At 35.9% G+C, this 21,044-nt stretch overlaps 1 protein-coding gene across 4 annotated transcripts in view; it reads left to right on the top strand.

Annotated features, from left to right (window-relative positions):
• RBBP8 (RB binding protein 8, endonuclease) overlaps positions 1–21,044 on the top strand; it is an 80,167-nt gene that overhangs the window by 17,394 nt on the left and 41,729 nt on the right. For 2 of the 4 annotated variants that reach the window (XM_043444209.1, XM_043444206.1), the window contains exons 1-4: positions 2,441–2,648; positions 5,394–5,599; positions 15,031–15,073; positions 18,234–18,329. In XM_043444209.1, the coding sequence (XP_043300144.1) occupies positions 5,491–5,599; positions 15,031–15,073; positions 18,234–18,329 (248 nt within the window). In that variant the 5' untranslated portion in view covers positions 2,441–2,648; positions 5,394–5,490. Of the gene's footprint in view, positions 1–1,925; positions 2,027–2,440; positions 2,749–5,393; positions 5,600–15,030; positions 15,074–18,233; positions 18,330–21,044 lie in introns of those variants that run through there. The other 2 variants (XM_043444208.1, XM_043444207.1) reach the window with 2 other exon arrangements.

Raw genomic sequence — 21,044 nt, 5'->3', positions numbered from 1 at the left:
ATGAGCCAAATGGTAAAAGATGATTGTTTGCAACTCTCTCTCTTTGATAGGGATCATCCTATGTTTTGTAAGTCTGGAATTTTAACCTTTATCTTTGCTGAGAATTACTACAGTATATATGCCCACGCCATGTTGATTAAAACACCTTTGCTCCATCAGAGCTTTGGTCCCCGTGTCTTTCTTTCTATTCCTTCTCTCTCTCTCTATTTCTGGCTAATTCCTTGGAGCGCGGAAGCCCGCTGAGCTCACTTTCTTGCCTGGGCTTCTAAGACCCTCTCGAGAAGGCGCACTGTGCCTTCACCCACTCGAGAGGGCGCCTGGTGCCTACGTGCAGCAGCGCGAGCCCTAAGAACAGGGCTCTATTGGCTTTCCGGGTAAACCAGGGGACATCAGCCTCTTTCTCTCGGAACCACTAGGTTCCGGTCCATTAAAGGACCAACAAGCACTCTCTCTTACTTTCTTATAGCCGACTCCGGACCACCAGGTTCCAGTCTATTCCAACACTATATGAAGTCTAAACCATGTAATTTTAGTGATGTCAGTCTAACCTGTTATGTGACTTTTCCTTCACAACCCTCAGTTACCCAGCTATAGAAGTTAAGCAGATTGTAGAATGAATCAACAAAGAGTTTCAGTTATAAAATGGCTTGAGTTAGATGACTCCAGGGCTTCCCTGGGGGCTCAATGGTAAAGAATCCACCTATAACACAGGAAATACAGGTTGCATCCCTGGAAGATCCCCTGGAGAAGGAAATGCCAACCTGCTCCAGTATTCTTGCCTGAGAAATCCCATGGACAGAGGAGCCTGGCATGCTACAGTCCTTGGGGTTGCAGAGTCAGACATGACTTAGCCACTCAGCATGCATACAGATGACTTCAAAATCTACACAGTTTCAAAAGTGTACACTTCTAAGAATCCTAAAGTTTTTAGTGCATGGTTTTCCTTATTTCGATTAAATGTACATATAGTTAGGATGTAACCACTTCACACACTTTCTAAATCAAGCATTCTAAGCGCCTCTAATAGGTTATATATATACTAGGACATTAAACTCCCAGACCTCAAGGTGGCAGAGCTGGGCGTCAGGTCGCTAGAATCCTAATTTCTGTTGCCTCTGGATGGAAGCAGTCTGATCTGTTTTACAATAGGTAATACAAGTATTCATTTCCCAGGTACCCAGTAAGCTTGGAAAGCATTGTTCTAAGCCGTAAAATTTGTGAAACCAGTTAGTTTCTGGTGATTAAAAAAAAAAAAAAAAGTGAACAGGATGTGGTTTTGATCTTAGGAAGCTTGAGTCCAGTGGAGAGACAGAATTAAATAATGAAAACTGCAGTAACTGTCAGTAGTACAGAGAGCTGTTAAGAGGATCTAATAAAAAAGACTAAAACAAGATAAAATTTGGAAGTCAATGAGAGTTACTTTAACAGGGTAATGAATGTTCAGCAGCTTTAAAGATACCAACAGCATTTGCTAGCAAGGTACAGAAACGTCCTGTTGTGCTCACTCTCAAGGAGTAAGCTGCGATATTCACCCCTTAAGACCGGGAAAGAATGGGAAAATTACTTTTACATTTTATACCTATGATTTCCTAAATACAACTTTTTTCTTTTTTTTTTTTTTACAACTTAACTTTTTAAAGTTTATGATGTTATCCTCTGTCTTCCTCCCAGGTCTTATAAGTGTTAAAAGTATTTAACTAGTTTAAAAGATATTGTGATTCTAGTCTATCCTGTTTATTTCCTTCACCTTTATTTACAGAATTTCTAATACTAAAAACGCTTCTTTTGGAAACCAAAATAAATAGGAAAACATAGTAACAATTTCAATGTTTACAAGCACTGACAGAAAACGTCGACTTAAAAAGATTACCTAACAGCATGTTGTTCCAACAAACAATGCGTAATTTGATTCCATCTCATTTCAGGTTCTTCAGAAACCGCCTTGAACCTGAGCATAATATACACCGCATTCATTTTGCTACGCGGCCTCGCTACCCAGTCCTGTCACGTCGCATCACTAGACTAGGTAAGAGCTACGTGGCGGAGAGCGACGTTAGACTGATACGTGTCCCCTCACTCCTCAATTATCTTTAACTTTACATTTGGTATAGGACACTCAAACGTGCTTCCCCAGAAACGGGCTTAAATCCGACACATTTGAAAACTCCTCAGGAGAACTCGAAGCTCCGCAGTTAGAACAGCGTGAGCTTTCTCCGGGCGATCTCAGAATCACTGTGGCGGCCGCCAGCTCTCGAAGCCCCTTCCGACCGCTCGGAAGTGGCGCCCCCATCGCCAGTCACCGCCCACGGTAGTGGGACTGCCCGCCGACCCCGCTCCTCCCCTGGGAGCAACGCCTCACACCGCCCTAGAGGAGGAGGAAGAGGCGTGACGTTGAGGGAACTCCCACGCGACGTTGCATGACGTCACGCGAGGCCCGGGCGGGGCGAGCAGGGCCGGCAGCCTTCGGGCCCTCCCCCAACCCGTGAAAGCGCGGGCTGCCCCGAGGGGGCGGCTTCGCCGCCGCCAGTTTGGTAGGTTAGTGAGGGAGCGAGGAGAAAAGCAAACGGCCGTCTCAAACTCTCCAGTCTCAGAGCGTGCCTGCTTCCCAGCTGGGGGCTTTGGAGAATCTCGAGGCCGTCTTGTAAGCTGTGAGTAGAAGGAATCCCTTTCCCCCGACCCGGAGCGCTGAGTCCTGGCGACTACTTCCGGTCCGCAGCTGCGGGCTGACCGAAGGCGTTTGGCCCGGGGGTGAGGATGGCTGTTTGGTCCTGGGTCTGAGTCGAGGAGCAGGCTGGGGCATGCCTAAACTCAGCGGGTGGTGGACCTGAGCGCGGACGGGGTACCGCTCGGTGCAGTTCTTGGGTCTCCTCACCAGCTGAGAGCTAGGCTGCCTGCGTGAGCCCGCCCCGCGCATGCGTCGATCTGCGCCAGGGGTCGCCCCGCGCGGTCTCCGCGCCAGTTCTGTGGAGCGCTTCAGTGAGGGCGGCCCACCAGCCCTTCGAGGGGCGGGAGAGGAGGCTGATGGCTAAGGGTGCTGGGATGGGAGCCTCTGACCTCTGCTCTGCCCGCGAGAGTACGATTCAGAGTCCCTGTTCAGTGTGTTCAGAACCCTTGTATGACCCCGAGGCGCCGCTCTTACCTCACCTGTGTAAGCATATGCGTGGTGTGACAGGAAAGAAATCTCTTGAGCTCCTTCAGTGTGGTGGTTTATGATTTACCCTGCAGCAGGATGCGTTGAAATGTGTTAAGTGATTGCCAGCTTTTCAGCCCAGAATGCAACTTGAGAGGAAAGATGCACATTTCTGAGAAGTTGAAGGGCAACGTCATGCCAATAAATAACGGTTCAATATCAAAAGAGACGCCAGCAATAAGTGCTAAGCTTGCAAACTAGAGTGGAGAGGGTTTTGTGATCCAGACTTTGCAAGTTTAGTATTGATACATTGTTAATGTGCGGGGGGAAAAAAACAACCTTTTTACTATCTCTGAAGATATACTTATTAAAGGAAGTTTATTTTACACTATTGGCTTTAAGCCATTTAATACTAAAATATACAATTTTAAATTGTTCATTAAAGTAACAAATATTGATTTGAAGTTTTTGATTAATAGAAGTAATTAACTTACTTTTTTTTTTTTTTTTGGCTTCTTAGAAGTATTTTGAAGTTCACTGACATCACAACTTGAGTTCCAGCCGTGATGTAGCCTCGTAGTGTGACCTTGGACGAGTCACTTAATCTCTTAAACCTGTTTTCTTCAACTCTAAAATGAAGTCAGTAATAGTGGCTGTTTCATGCAGTTGCTCTGATGATTAAATTAAAAGAATAGAAAATGGCACACTCCATGGTATATAATGAACACTTAATAGATGGTGGCTTTTATTGACGATAAAAGAGACCCATTGCTTCTTGTAGAACAAGCCTCTTTGAAGATAAAGCTGTATTAATGCACCCACTTTTTAAAACTTTATTATATAAATAATATAATAATACATTATTATAGTAATAATATATATAATACCTAATATGTTACTATATTATATAGTATGTATAATGTATATTGTGTAAATAATAATAATATAATACACACTAGAGAAACACGAATTATGAAACCTTCATATACCTATCTGGTTGCCCAGCTTCAATAACTGTGATAGTTCAGCCCTTCTTGATTTATCTGTCCACCCAAAATTTATTTATTTTCGCTGGAGTATTTTAACGCAAGTCCCAGTGAACCTTCAGTTTACCTATAGAGACCACAGTATTATCCCTTTAATAGATAAAGAAAGGGCTTTCTTTTTAACATGATCATCTTATTATCATATACAAGAAAATTAAAAAATTAACTTTTAAAATCTAGTACTTGTTCAGTTTTCACTATCTTTAAAAAGTGTAGTCACAATTTTGGAAAGGCTTAATAAATGTATTTTTATTTCTTTAGTGCTTTATAGTTTACCAAGTGACTCTGCACATATATTGCTCCCTTTGGAAATGGCCTTTGCTTATCTTAGCCTCTTCATCAGAGACCTCAAGAAATGGTTAGCAAGGGACACTTAAATCTATTTGGGCACTTGTTAGCAATGGTAAGGCATTGACTAAGGAGCCAAATGTGAGGTTTAGTAGACTTGTTAATCATTTAATTTTTTTTAGTAGTAACTAGTTGATGGTTTCAGTTTAAGAACACATGTTAAAATATTTGTTAATTCACTTGAACTTCCTAATAGCCTTTTGCTTCCTTCAGGGGTTACACAAATAATAAACTTAATCATTCACCTTTACTCTGAGAGGCACAAAATAACTTTTCCCTAGTTGCCTAATTATTAGTTGTTTCTGTATCCGTAGATCTTTGCTGTGTGTGTCTTGCTCACGGATTTCTCTTATGAAAAAGCTCTTCAGATACTTGTGTTTTGTCAATCATCTTTCTTGCTCTTTTACAGTGTGTGTTTGTCTAGATGTAAATGCCGAAGTCAAGAATACTTCAGAATGCTTTTCAGTTGTTGGTTCAAAATGTTGTATTCCATATCAGCTCAGAAGTTTAAAAAGCAATAAATTCTTTAAGAATGGTGAATTGGTTCTGACCATGAATGATTACAAACCTCTCTATGTAAGAGTCCTTTCAATGTAACACAATGTAGGTAATTGCTTCCTTTTTGGCAGAATAAGAAAAAATTCACCTGAAAAAAATTTGCGTGACTTAAGGCCAGATAACTGAAATTGGGACTTTTCTCTCCATAATCATCTGTTTTCCCTCTCTTCTGCCTCCTCAAATTCTAAAGTGATTGATCATAGGTTAAGAAGGAAAACTTGAGTATAGCTGGCTGGGCTTGAAGTCATCCTGATTTCAAATCACATAAAGATAAATGCAGAATTCATTTATGTTGTAATCTGTTGTTTCAGGTATTTAAACTGGCCAAAGGCAACTTCAGACCTATATAATGTAACAGAAAAGGTCAGGAAACATTAACCAATAGAAGCGTGGCGCATATTAAGCAAGATGAACCTCTCAGGAAGCAGTTGTGGAAGTCCTAGTTCTGCAGATGTATCTAATGATTTCAAGGATCTTTGGACAAAACTGAAGGAGTATCATGATAAGGAAGTACAAGGTAATTTTTTTCTTAAATACCTATAGCATTATTCTGCTGAGACATAGTAGTAATAACTAGTCTGTGTGACAGTTCAAAGATCTCCTTCCTAAGGGACCTTTACTGTTCTAATTTTGGGGGATTCATATTTATTGTTGAGTTGTTGCTTTTTGACTACAGACAACTACCATGGGATGTAGCTCTTACACAACTTGTAGTTACTTGTGGTAATGTGTATGGTGTGGTGGAAGGGGCATAGAAATTGTTGACTGAAGATCTGGATTTGAATTCTGATTTCATTTATCTACATGCTCTGTGATCTCAGCCAAGTTATATAACCACTACACTTAATTTTCTTCTGTGAATTTATTTACAGGATTTTTTTATATACTTAAGTTCAGTAAACCTTGAGAATTTGTTTCTCAGTGCTTGGGTTTGCCACCAAGCCCTGTGATCCAAAAATAAATAGCAGTTTGCCTTCAGAGAGCCTGCATTTTGGTAGAGATAAAGTCATGTGAACAGATAATTACAGTGTAATAAGAACTAAAACATTTGTATGAAATGCAGTGAGCATACAGACAATTGAGCTGTTGTGGTTGGATAAGTATATAAATATTATATGTGATTGTTAAAATGTACTGTGAAAGCTGATCTCAAGTTTGATATTAAACCTTAGTATACCTATCTAAGGTATGTGGAAATGCTTTGTTTTACATGTATTTCTTGATTATATGTTGTCACCATAGGTTTGCTAATACAGTGCTTTGTAAGTCACATAGCTTTTTCTTTTTTTAATTGAAGTATATTTAATTTACAATTGTGTTGGTTTTAAGTGTACAGCACAGTGATTCAGTTATATGTAAATATGTATTCTTTTTCAGATTCTTTTCAGAATCTGATTCTTTTCCGATTCTTTTTCAGAATCTTTTTCAGATTCTTTCCCATTATAGTTTATTACAAAATTTTAGTCACCTGTGCTATACAGTAGGTCCGTGTTGTTTACCTGTTTATAGTATGTATAGTAATGTGTTAATGTTAATCCCGACCTGTTAATTTATCTCACCCCATCTATCCCCTTTGGTAACCGTAAGGTTGTTATTTGTGTCTGTGACTCTATTTCTGTTTTGTATTTGTATCATTTTTTTTAGATTCCATGTATAAGTGATATGATATTTGTCTTTCTCTGACTTATTTCACTTACTATGATAATCTCTAGGTCCATCCACATTGCTGCAAATGGCACTATTTCTTTCTTCTTTATAACTGAGTAATATTCCATTGTATATCTGTACCACATCTTTAACCATTCATCTGTCAGTGCACACTAGATGCTTCCATATCTTGAGTATTGTAAATAGTGCTGCTGTGAACATTAGGATGTATGTATCTTTTCAAATTAGTTTTCTTCTGCTGTATGCCCAGGAGTTGGAATGCAGGATCATATGGTAACTCTTTTTTTAGTTTTTTAAGAAAACTCCATACTCTTTTTGTTTCCCTAATGTAATGTCTTTTCATGCCTGTTGGGTATATTATCTTTTCCTGTTTATTGGCTATTTGTGTACCTTTGAAGAAATGTCTGTTCAAATTCTTTGCCTATTTTTTAATCAGATTGGTTTTTGTTGTAGTTGAGTTGTAGAAGTTCTTTGTATATTTTGGATATTAATCTCTCTGACACATGATTTGCAAGTATTTTCTGCCATTCTTTGAGTTGCTTCTTCACTCAGTTGTGTCCTTTGATGCATAGAAGTTTTAAATTTTGGTAGAGTCTAAATTACCTACTTTTTTTCATTTGTTGCCTATACTTCTCTTTTGTTCCAAGAAATCATTGCCAAATCCATTGCCATTAAGCTTTTCCCTTGTGTTTTCTTCTAAGAGTTTTACAGTTTTAGCTTTTATGTCTAGGTCCTTGTTCCATTTGAATTAAAGTTTGTATTTAGTGTAATGTAAGAGTCTAACTTCCTTCTTATGCTTGTGTATATTTCACTTGCCCAGCACCATGTGTTGAAAAGACTGCCCTTTCTTCTTTGAATGGTCTTGGAAACCTTCTAAAAACCATTTCATCATATCTGCAAGAGTTTATTTCTGGGCTCTATTCTGATTGGTCTATATGTCTGTCCTTATGCCAGTTCCACATTGTTCTGATTATTGTAGCTTTTTATTTTGTTTTGAAGTCAAGAAATATGTGATGGCCAACCTTGTTCTTTTTCAAGATTGTTGTGGTTATTTGGAGTCCCTTGAGATTTCATACAAATTTTAGAACAGATTTTTCTAGTTCTGCAAAAAATATCATTGGGATTTCAATACAGATTACCTTGTATCTGTAGATCACATTGAGTAGTGTTGACATCTTAACAATGTTGAGTCTTCTGTTCCATGAACATAAGATGTCTTTCCTTTTTAAAATTTCTTCCAGCAATGTTTTGTAGTTTTCATCATACAAGTGTCATCTCCTTGGTTAAGCTTATTCCTTAATTTTGTATTGGATGCTTTTGGATGCTACCGTAAATGAAATTTTCTTGATTCCCTTTTCAGATTGCTCATTGTTAATGTAAAGAAACACCACTGATTTTTGTGTGTTGACTTTGTATCCTACGACTTTACTGAAACTATTTCTTAATTGTAGTTTTTAAATTCATGACTGAGATAAACATTAAAAACTCTTTAATTTTATTATGAAAGGTTGGTTTCAATACATCTCCCACTTCACTTGCATACTTTACTGCTCTGTTATGCTCATTCTTTGATAAATTATTCTGATCCATGTTTCCTTTAAAGCTCTCTTTCAGCATATTAGGATTGCTGATGTAGTCTAGGTACATTAGTGTTCATTTAGAAATCCGGGTATCAGTGGAGTTATTATTGTTTTATTGTGTTTTTTTATTATTATTTAAACTTTTTTTCTAAAATTGTCAAAGTACAAAATAAACAGTAAAAATTTATCCCTGTCCTCCCCACACACTAAAGGCAACCACTTTTTATTACCTTTTATGTTGTTTTCTATTTTTTTTAATTTGAAGTTTAAGACTAATTTTAGGAAATATTACTCGCTTACAGAAGTAAAGAAAATAGTATAAAGAACTCCTACTTACACATCACTCAGCTTCAACCAACATGGCCAGTCCTGTTTTACCCATATTCCATTTGCATCTTTATCCCTCTTCCACTCAATTACTTTGGAGTTTCTGACATAATTTCATATATAAACATTTCAGTATATTCCAGTAGTCTTTTTAAACCAGAAAATACCATTATCACACTAAATAAATTCTTTAATGTCATCTCATACCTATTAGGTGGTCATGTTCAACTTTACCCAGTTACCTAAAATGTCTGTTTATAGTTAGTTTGTTCTAATATGTATCTGAAACATATCTCCATGTTGTATTTTATTAACATATCTACTGAAAAGTGTAGTTTTAATTTATATTTCCCTTATGAGTGAGATTAATCATCTTTGCTAATGTTTGAGGGTGGTTTGCATTTCTTTTTTAAGAACTGTTTATATACCTGATTATTGGGTTGTTGGCCTTTTCCCTGTCAATTGATAGGAGCTGTTTATATCTTAGGCATGTTATTGACTTCAAATATTTAAAAATTTAGAAATTCAAATTTGCTGTTAATGATAAAGATCTGATTTTAAAGTGACTATGCTTGTGGTCATATGTCCAGGGACAAATATGAGTATTTTACATTAATTCTACTTTTCACTTGACTACACTATTTTCCCCCAGAAAATATAGTGTGAACATTGAGGAAGGATTCTGAATTTTAGTACTGACTTGCTATTCATTCAGTGAGTAGTTACTGAATTATATATCGGGAATCATAGCAGTTGCTGACGATATAACCATGAAGAAGATATAGTGGGTTTGGGGAGCATTGTATTCTTTTCTCCTTAGGAAAATACTAATACAGTATAATTATATAATGAAGTGATAACAAAAATAAGCCAAATACAAGACACTCTCTCTTGGTTACACTGATAATAACAATGTAATCAGCTGCATGAACTTTTAAATCTGCAAAGGAATAATAACATCTCCCAACTTCTGTTGAAGAGCAGCCTTATCTTCCTCTTGGTTTATAATACCGTGACCCCACCATGCAAGTTTACCTGTAGGAACAACTTGAAGTTTAAATTATTATAGGAGCAATGCACTATATAAAAGCTTATTCTTTGTGACCTGGAGATAAAACAGACATAATATCTCCAAATGATTTAAATAGGACCAGACATACTTGAGTTTTTATTAAACATTTGATAGAGAATTAGCATTCTGCCATCTTCAAGCATAAGGTTAAATTCTTTATCCTTCAAATAATTACTTTCTGTTTTATAACTGCTTTTAAGATCATTAAAATTTTATCATACAGAGTCCATATCTTACTCATCTTTCTACTTGCATTTCCATAGGTAAAAGTGCTTGGCACCTAGTAAGAAATTAGTAAATGGTATCCGAATGAACTGCATCGTTTATATCTGCATCAATGGAACATTTTCTTGAACATGTTTTTAAAATCCCATAAGAGAATTCCTTGGCAGTCAGTGGTTGGGACTCAGAGCTTTCACTGCCGTGGCCTGGGTTTAGTCCCTGGTCAGGGAACTAATACACAAGCCTGTGGCATGGCCAAAAAAAATTTCCATACAATATGAAAATATCGAAATTTTTTGTCTCTGAAACCCTGAAATACTTTACTACCCATTTACTTTAAATTTTTTATTTTTCAGTGATACTGTAAAAGCATCATTTTATAAGAATGACAGTTGTCTATTCTTTTCTAGTTTTAAGAGAAATGCATGTAGCTTGTTGTATTGTTGTGATCCATGTACATACTGTTCTATGTGTGACTTATTTTTGCTGTTATTGTTAACCAAACTGCTTGTTTTTCATGTGGCACATAATCATCACCATTTTAGAATTTTTATGCATACCCATTTAAAATTGGGACAGTTTTATTTTTTGGTTCGTAACAGGGATAAAATATTTGTTAGATTTCTTCATGTTTCTTGGTGTTTCAGGTTCTTCAGGAAACTCTATTAATATTTGTGCTTTATGAATCATTTGATATACATGATATATCAAACATATCTAACATTGGATATATGTTTGAGTTGAGAGAAGATAACTTCTGGCACATTTTAATATATTGATTAGGCAACTTTTACCAATTTTGAAATTACTTATGGATTCTTAAAGATTCTAAATGATTGAGCACTATTTTTTAAAAATTAGTATTTGGGCTTCCCTGGTGGCTCGGATGGCAAAGAATCCACCTGCAATGTGGGAGACCTGGGTTCAATTCCTGGGTTGGGAAGATCCCCTGGAAAAGGGCATGGCAACCCATTCCAGTTTTCTTGCCTGGAGAATCCCATGGACAGAGGAACCTGGCGGGCTGCAGTCCATGGGGTCACAAAGAGTCGGATACAACCGAGTGACTAAGCACACATATGTTATTTAAAAATATTTTGGTTGGGGCCTGGCAAATTTGCTGAAAGAAAGACTCCTGACAGTCCCTTGTCAGTGTGTTCCACATAGTTCCGTGTAAAATCAGGCCCTGTGACTCTTATTATAACATCAAAGACATGCCTAAAGGATACTTTATTTTTTTTGTTTGAAAGTAGAGGATCCATTTGGAGAAACCAGTGTAAGAGGCCACTTGAAAGACATCAAACATGGACTTGTCCAGACTTCGCAGGTTTTGAAGTATATACAGGAATCAAAATTGACTCATTACTTCTAAACCTTCATGCCCAGGTTAAAAAAAAAAAGGAAAAGTTACAAATGTAGTACTTGAGTTATATAATTTTTCCTAGATATGCATATGAACTTAAATACATTTGAATTCATTTGAATGCAGGGGGTTTTGGGGTGGCTTTTTTTTTTTTTAACTTTTTAAAATCCCTGTCAGTATCTGGTTTATTATTTTAAAAGCACAAGTTATAAGATGGAATTTAGAATATTTTTCAGAGTGCTGCCATTTTAATAAATAGTTTTTTGTCCATGCTACATTCTGCCGTCAACATCTCATAATATTTTCTGTATCTGGTAAATATGGTAATCATTTTCATAGAAAGTGAGGCAGATTTGTGAGGACAGAATTGGACCCCTTTGAAGAAATGGAAAGTATGGAGGCTCTAATATGATAGGATAAATATGTCTTGATTTACTTTTGGATTGCTCCATTTATTTTCCCATGTTTCATCAAAAATTCCAAAAAGATAAAATTCATATTAAGACTACACAATGCTCGGGCCTGGTGCACTGGGAAGACCCAGAGGAATCGCGTGGAGAGGGAGGTGGGAGGGGGGATCGGGATGGGGAATACGTGTAAATCTATGGCTGATTCATATCAATGTATGACAAAACCCACTGAAATGTTGTGAAGTAATTAGCCTCCAACTAATAAAAAAAAAATTAAAAAAAAAATAAAAATAGGACTACACAAATTAGCATTGAAAGGAATAACAAGTAATTTTGGTCCATAACATCAGTGTCCTGTTCATTATTATGAAAAGCTAGTCATCAGGAAAATGCAAATCAAAAGGGCAATGAGACATCACCACATACATGTCAGAATGACATCATAATCTTTACACAAATAACAAATGTTGGTGAGGACGTAGAGAAAAGGGAGCTGTCATACACTGTTAGTGGGAATATAAATCAGTGCAGCTACTGTGGAAAACAGTATGAAGGTGTCTCAAAAATCTGAAAGTAGATCTACCATATGACCCAGGCATTTCACTCCTGGGTTTATATTTGAAAATAAAAACACTAATTTGAAAAGGTAAATGCACACCAGTGTTCATAGCAGTGTTATTTACCATTGCCAAGATATGGAAACAATTTAAGTATCCATCAACAGATGAATGGATAAAGATGCGTGTAAATACACACACACACAGTGGAATATTGGTCATCCATGAAAAGAATGAAACGTTGCCATTTGCAGTAACATGGATGTGCTCAGAGGGTATTATGCCAAATGAAAGAAGTCAGACAGAGGAAGGCAGATATGTATGGTATCACTTCTGTGTGGAATCTAAAAAATTAAATGAGTGAATGTGACAAAAAAAGATGTAGACCCACAGATATAAAGAACAAATAAAATAAGCTACAAGTGTATACTGTACAACACATGAAATACAGCCAATATTTTATAGTATAATCTTTAAAAATTGGGAATCACTAATTATACACCTGTAACAACAACAAACAAGAACGTAATATTGTACATCAACTGTAATTCAGTTTGAAAAAGAAAACTGGCATTAACTATCACATGTATTATTTTTCCATTTGTATTAACAAACTCAGTAAAATCTGCAAAAAATTAATTTACCCATTTTGATATGATTAAATCTTAAAAGTAAACTAAACAAACCTTAAAAGTGGCTGCGTTTTATAAAGACAAATGTCTTTACTTTGGAGCTGAAATTGATTAGGCAGTTACCGAAATAGTAATGTTTTTGGTAGAAGTTTAATTATTTAAGCTATATGTAAAGCCACTATTTGTCAAGAAAAATGTTACTGGACTTAAAATTTGTCATTCAAAACCGTAAATAACTTGTTTTACAGTGAAAGTATATACATAAATGGTTTGTTCTGGGTAGTGAACGAAAATGAGTATAAATTAGCATAGCAATGATTTTGTTCATGACAAGTTGAATTCTTGCCTTATTTCTGAATTCTTACTTAAATTTGTTTCTTCTGTTACGTGAGTACACATGTGGGCCCTTAATTGTTTCATTTTGTCCAAAATTCATATACATGTGGGTGTTGGGTGTACAGTGCTTTTGGTCTTTTGAGCACTGTTTTCTCATTAGGTGTCTCAGGTTTCCAGCGTTAACAATCCCAAATACTTTTTTGAACAGACTGCCTGTTCATACAGGAGCTGCATTGTCGTATAGCCTCATTCCTTCCGATGGGTGTGGAGCAGGATTAAAGCACACTTTATAGGGGTTCTAATTGTGGATGCCTAATTGACTTGATGAATAGCAAATGCTAAAATTTAAACACACATACATACACATACAAACATAAACCTGCTTCAGGGCTGGTCTACATGACAGAACAAATGCCTCGCAGGTGTTGAATGCTTACAAGATAAAAGAGTAGTCTTTCCATGTTTCCCAAGAATTTTCTTTTGAAGTTTTTAAGGATTTTCTATCTCATTGTTCCTTTTCTTAAAATGGTTCATAGCAATAATCCATTTCATCTTGGGTGCTACTTTTCACTTCTAAAGGCAGACCTGGGTTTTAGAAGTCAGCCAAAATTAAATTTTCACACACTTTGGGGAGGGTAGAAGAGAGTAGAAAACTGCTGACTCTAGTCTTTGGCCTAGTGGGGTAACAAGTTTTTTTCTTAATTCCTCAAAAATGAGTTAATGCTTTATTAAATACTTTAAAGGTCTTCTGAGTTGTCATCATTACCTGAAAAAGAAGAAATCTTCCCCAGCTAGGGAACTAACTTGACAGATGGAAAAGATTTTTTGAAAATCAAAAGATCATACCAGTTTTTATTTTTAACATTAAAAAATTTTTCCTTTTATTATAATGCTTTACATTTTCACAGTATTCCAACTCTCTCAATACTTTTCCGTAAATTTTCTTTATTTTGAACTTATTACAGATTCACACTGTATGTATACCCTTTACCCAGTTTACCCCAGTGGTGATAACATCTTGTATGGGCTTCCTGTGTGGCTCAGTGGTAAAGAATCCATCTGGAGTGCAGGAGATACAAGAGACGTGGGTTCCATCCCTGGGTCAGGAAGATCCCCTGGAGTAGGAAATAAATGGCAACCTGCTCCAGTATCTTGCCTGGAAAGTCCCATGGACAGAGGAGCCTAGCAGGCTACAGTCCATGAGATGGCAAAGAGTCAGACACGACTGAGCCCAGCACAGTAGCATAGGGAGTAGTTTTATATTTTGTTATCTGACTCAAAAATACATATAACACATGTAATACATATCTTGAACTAGATACAGTAGTGCCTTTTGTTAAGTATGTTTTTGTCAGCAGTTGTGTTCCTAGTCCAGGACTTCCTGACACAATCTGTTTTAATCCCAGAAGATTTGAGCCTATATAAGCAGTATTGCTGTTAGCAAAATACATAGGCTATGCCAGAACATAAACCTTCATTCATAGTGAACATCTAATTATATGCTTGCTCATGCTATTAGGAAGTAACTTTGGTGGAGAAAATTTCATTCTATTTGGCTGTCATACAATAGACTCGGAGCAACAATGTTGCAGATATTTTGTGACTTAGGGGTGTGAATAAGGGAAGTATATTCTTCAAACTAATGGGACTTGGCTCATTGTTCAGAGGCCAGACTCAAGTGATTTAATAGTGTAGCATTAGAGGCATAAAGAACCTTAGATTAACTGCTTTAGAAATGATAAAATGTATAAATAAAATACTGTGGGGTTTTTTTTCTTTTTCAGGTTTACAAGTGAAAGTAACCAAACTGAAAAAGGAACGAATTTTGTAAGTATCAGTATATATAATACTGGTGTCTTATTTATGGGGTAATTGATATTGATGTTCTATTTGACCTATTTAGTGTGTACCTTATATAGCTGACAGCAAGTTACTCAAAATTCTAAAGGAAAAAGAATAATAATTTATCAATAATTATAAATAATAAGAGTATGGGTAAGGCTTCCCTGGTGGCTCAGAGGTTAATGCAACGCGTTTGATCCCTGAGTCAGGAAGATCCCCTGGAGAAGGAAATAGCAACCCACTCCAGTATTCTTGCCTGGAGAATTCCAGGGATGGAGGAGCCTGGTAGGCTACAGTCCATGGTCGCAAAGAGTCAGACACGACTGAGCGACTTCACTTTCTTTCACTTTCAGCCTTAGGTAGTATTTGAATATATTTATATTTTAATATAATTTTAGTATATATATATAATCTTTTTCCTTAAACTTATTATGATGGAAACTGATCTATATATCATTTTGATCTGTTAATGGCATTTTTTTTCTCACCTGTGGTTAATACCTGGAATTTAAGGTACTACAGGATGGGGAGCAGAATAATTGTGGGATTTCTAACTCATAAGAAATGGGAACTAAATGGATATTCTGAGACACCTTTTAACTAGTTTGAAATTCCCAGCAGTTCCCCTGAATTGTTTTGGTTATTAACCCCAGAATCAGATCTGATTTTCTAAGTCAGGAGCAGATTTTACTCATCGTTTTTTAGAACATCTACATTCAGAAATCTGAAACAGATGGCCTAGTAGAATACTATTATGCACAACAAAATTTAACATCATTGTGACTAATAATGTTGTACTTGCTTTACAGTATATATACCAGTAGGTCTCAGTTCTTTCCTATTCCTGAATCTTCCAAGGCTTTAACCAGAAGCTGGAGTTACCAACTGCTCATCAAAACATGCCTCACTATTTTTTCTATTATAATCTGAAATCAGAAATTGTGAAGTTTTCCATTACAACTAGAAAGTGATGTTTGGAAGATGATTTAGATACAGAAATATGAAATCATAAATTTTTAAAACCGTTTTTTTTAAAGAATAATTTTATGATTCTTCTTAATTAGTGGCACTTTTAAATACTTTGCATGTTGAAAGTCAACATGTTCCTACCTTAAAGATGTCATTTTAAACATTTAAATTTCAGGATGTGTATCTTATTAGTTAGGATATGTTTTTTATACAAGAGGTATTTTTCCACATGTCTAACCAAACAACCACAGGAAAAATCTTAAATTTGTAAATGAGTGTTGAATATTACTTTCTCAAAAGTCACCTATAACACTTTTAAATCTATGCTTTACTTCACTGTATGATTCACAGTCATTTGATCTTCTTAGCAGCCTTTTAATATATATTGTGATTACTCTGTGCCTTGCCTACCTTAGGTAGCTTGGGGTTACACATTTTGGAAGCATGGGTAAGTAACTAAATCCCTCTGAGTAATCAGAGAAGTAAAGGGATGCTTCATTTTTCAGAAGGATAGGTCATTGCTTTGTGGGACCAGGAACTTGGATTTGCCTGTGTTACCATAACCCCCCTTTCCAAGTATATTTTACAATAGACTGCCGTGGTACAGTAACAAGATGTCTGGTCTCCATATTGTTAGAACAGCTTTATTTGTAAACTATCTCAGTCCTTAGGAATTCCCACCTGAAAGAAGCAGTTAGAAAAGAAATCAGTAACTATATTATATTTGTCTATCATGTATTGCTTTAGGCCTGTGTTCTGATGTTGTCTCTGTATATAGCTAATATATCTCTTTTACACAAATTCATTTACAAAATTATACATGTAGAAATGTTGACTGTTGAATTTTTGTTGAATGCTTCCAAAATAGAATCAGTGAAAACCTAGTGCTGCTTCTGAATTAAATATATTTTCAAGAAGTATTGGGAGTTTTTTAATTACTAGTTTCAGCTATTTCTTACTTCCAAAATTTAGTATCTATACATATGCTACCAGAACAATATTTCTTAGATGTGTTGGTTTGTCATTCAATATCAAATATTCAACCAATATTTAAGACATACCCTCATTGGTATCTGACATTTTGACTTAGTTGTTTTGCTCACCTGTTTTGTTGCCAGTGATACTACATTCATTAGCAATTTTGATACCATCATATGGACATCTCCTTGTTTGTCACCTTTATTTGATTTGATATTTTTGACCCTTGAGAGGTCAGGGGGAAGGTGTTTGAACCACTCTCTTATCTTGTATTTTCAGCTTCCACATCACACAGAGAGTCCCAGTTCAGTTTCTAATGGGTTTTCATAAAATAAATGCATATTTTATATATGTGATTTTTTTCCCTGAAAGGTAATAATGACGGAGGGGTAAAATATGGCACAGCCTTGGAAAATAACTAGATAGCCTACCAGAAGAAAATCTTAGATGTCTTTGTTTTTTCCTGACCATAATCAAAATGGTAAATACTTAAATAGAGCTTACTATTTGCCAGCACTGTTCTGCAGGCTTTGTATTCATTAGTACTTACTTAGTCCTTGCAAATGCCTTATGAGGTAGATACTAACGTATCTTTTTTGGGGTACAGAGAGTTTAGGGTACTTGCACCAGGTCACACAGTTGGTACCTGGCAGCTGAGATTCAAACCTAGGAGGCATCAGAACAGGGTTGGTTTGCATCTACTTCACAGTAGACCCTGGCTTAAAAGTAATCCCAGGTAAAAGTTTAAGCAACACAAAACTTTGTAAAAACACAAAGTATAAATCCCTCATAGTTGGAATAGAAGCAATATGAGTAGAGTTACTTGCTATTTATATTGACAAATGTATATAAAATAATAAAAATAACCAGTAAGTGTACAGTTCAGTAGTAATTTTGACTATGTTGAGTCAGTGGTGGCATCAGAATTCACTCTGTTTGTGTTCCAACATTGTGTAATGAATACCTAGTGCTTAGGAAGATATTTCTATAGAACATAAAAATACTGCAGAGCAAATTCTAATATAATTTGATCTCTGATTAACAAGATATTCAAATCTCACCTTTTGTGTTTTGATACAACAGATTCATAATATGTAAGTGGTGAGATCATACTTTGAAGTTCTTAATGACAGAGTAGTCCTGTTAAGAGTGTTTTTCCCTTAAAAAGGAAAAAAACAACTTACTGCTTGACTTTCAGAGATGCACAAAGACTAGAAGAATTCTTCACCAAAAATCAACAGCTGAGAGAGCAACAGAAAGTCCTTCATGAAACCATTAAAGTGTTAGAAGATCGGTGAGTGTGGTTCTTGGGTCCTCTTGAGTAACAGGTGGTTTCCCTCTTAACAGAGAATATACATTGGTGTTCATTTGTTATCAGTTCTGAGGCTTAATTAAAGTGATATTTTTCCAACTTTAGGTCAACTTTCGATAAATAGCTTATGAAATTAAGGATGTTCCCTTACAGGTTTGTTTTTTCATTAGTTATAGCAATTACATCAGTTTATCTTTTAAATGATGTTTCTTTATCTGGTGTTTGATATCAGACAAGCTCAAGGATAGCAGTGTTCTAATGCTTTTGATGCTTTAATTCCATTTTTACTTCTGAATAGGTGGCAACTGCTTCACAGTTCTGTTCCTATCTAACTCCTGTCCTGCCATTCTCTTTTTTTTCCTTGCGTATTTCTCCACTTTCAGGCATTCTAGGGATTCTTTTTACTGAGAATTCCCGAGATAATGCTATTCACCTCCACCTACCGACTTTCTTTCCTCCCCCTTCTATGAAGTTAACACTACATTAGAAAAGACTTTGAGATTTTGTTGTTTTCCCTTGTCTGAACTGTAAGTGCTATTTAGGACCTTGAACTACTTAAACAATGTCTCTTCTTGCTTTATTTATAGTTAATATTTTTCCTTTATTATCATTTCTGTATATGTTACAAGAGGGCTGGTAGTTTGATTTTGCCACTGTGCCTTTACTGGTGGAATAGTCTAATATTCCGTGTGCATGCAAACTGAAGTTGAGTACTCTGTCATCCACGACTGCTATCTCCATGGATGTACACTTACTGGAATAAGCAGCCTGTTCTGGAATATATAAAACTCCATATGCTTTAATCAGAGATATGAATTTAAATTCCAGTTTCACACTATAGCCTTAATTAAATTTAATAATAAATAGTTGAGCCTTGTACCATGTTCTAGGTGTTGCTCTAGGGGCTAGGAATAATGCCATCCCTCTAGGTATACCATGGACCTATCAAATATCCATACATCTAACCCTTTTGAGAAAAAGGGAAAAAGGAAGTTCTTAGGCTGCATTGTATTTTAGGAAAGGTTTGACAAGGCCAGTGGGGGGTTCTGCTCTGCTCATTCATTGGCTGGCTTCTGACTGAGATGCTTGGTTTGGTCACCTGTCTGAACAGGTGAAGGATTTCAGAGCACAACAGTTGGAACCAGTGATTTTACTTCCCACAATAGGAGATATGTTTTTGTGGTTGCCACACTAAAAGACTGATTGTATTTATTTCCAGCACTCTTTCTGTTTAGTTGATCATTCACAAATTGCTTAGGACTCAAGATGAGTACACTGAGGAAAAAAATCACAAAATAAAGTTTTCATTATGTTTTGCATTAATTGGCTTAATACCATTGGCTCTCCATTTCATCCCCAAGCTATAGTTGTCTTCCATTTTAGCTTTTGAAGATATTCCTTTTTAACATATTCAGAACATTTCTTCACTTTGTGATTTAAAGTTTTCGCTGTTCTGTTATTCTTTGCATCTTATGCTTCTTTTAAGTGAGTTGTTCTCCTGTCTCGTTCTGAGAAGAAATGACAGTGGATGAGTGCCCCTACACTTCCTGTAGAAGCATTTTCTAAATTACTCTCCTTTATTTGGTGAATACATTTAATTGTTAAAATTACCATTTTTATTCTGCAGTTTTTAAAAATGATTCTTTTCTGTTTATTGGTTGTGGTAACTGATTTCATGTGGGTATTACACTTCTCCACTGTTTCTTATTCCTAAATGTTCTTGTTGTCTTTCATTCTGTTCACCGTTACATTATTAGGCAGGTGAGCCTATAATTCACTACATGGTGTTAATCTGGGGGTGGGACAAGGAGGGTAGCTCATTCCTTTATTCACATGCTTTTTCTCTCCGTTCTTCAACACTAAAATTTCCTTCTGGGATTACTTTAATGTTTGTCCCTCATTCTATGAAGCTTCATTTAATGAAACTGAGAATGATCTAGATCTGACCATTATTTTTTTAATGCAGTATCTGATAGGTTTGAGGGCTCACTTTATACCCAGGTATCCAGAACTTGATCTTCACTTTAACCCTGTGAGGTAGATGATAAATCAGTTTTACAAATGAGGAAACAATGCTGACAAAGAGTTAACCTTTCCCAAGATCACATAGCTAATGAATAATTAGTTTAAATTTGATCCCCAAGCTTCCTGATTTCTACTGTTTGCTATGTATTGTCTTAATTTTATAAATGTTGTATAAGTAAATTACAACTTAACTGATTATCTCAGAGTATTTATGTTTGATATCAAGTTACTAAAACAAGTACTCTGAAATATTAAGTCTTCAACATTGCCTATTATCATAGTCTTGTTTTATTGGAAGGTTGGTTTGTTTTTGGTTACTTTCCTTTTAAATTGCTACTAATTAAATGCTACCTTTAAATGTCAAAGTAGGTACCATTTAGTAAAGTTCTACTTAGTTAAAATTTTACTTTAATTTTATGTCATATGTAAGAATGAATGATAGTCTAGAGCAAGTTTTTCTGAGACCTTTAAAAAACAACATGTATTTCATTAAAATTTCTTAGTGGTAGTTCTGCAACTTGCTGTTTACTGTTCATAAGATGAAGTGATTCTTACTTCTTAGCCTAATATTGTGAAAACATCAAGAGAGGTTTAGATGAAAGGAATTAATGCAATAAAGATAAATTAGATAGTAAAATGTTCTAATTTAATGTGGCTTGCTTGTTTGTGTTT

This window comes from Cervus canadensis, chromosome 23 (assembly GCF_019320065.1).
Source record: "Cervus canadensis isolate Bull #8, Minnesota chromosome 23, ASM1932006v1, whole genome shotgun sequence".
Classification (NCBI taxonomy): domain Eukaryota; kingdom Metazoa; phylum Chordata; class Mammalia; order Artiodactyla; family Cervidae; genus Cervus; species Cervus canadensis.
This window is presented reverse-complemented; position numbering and strand designations above follow the sequence as displayed.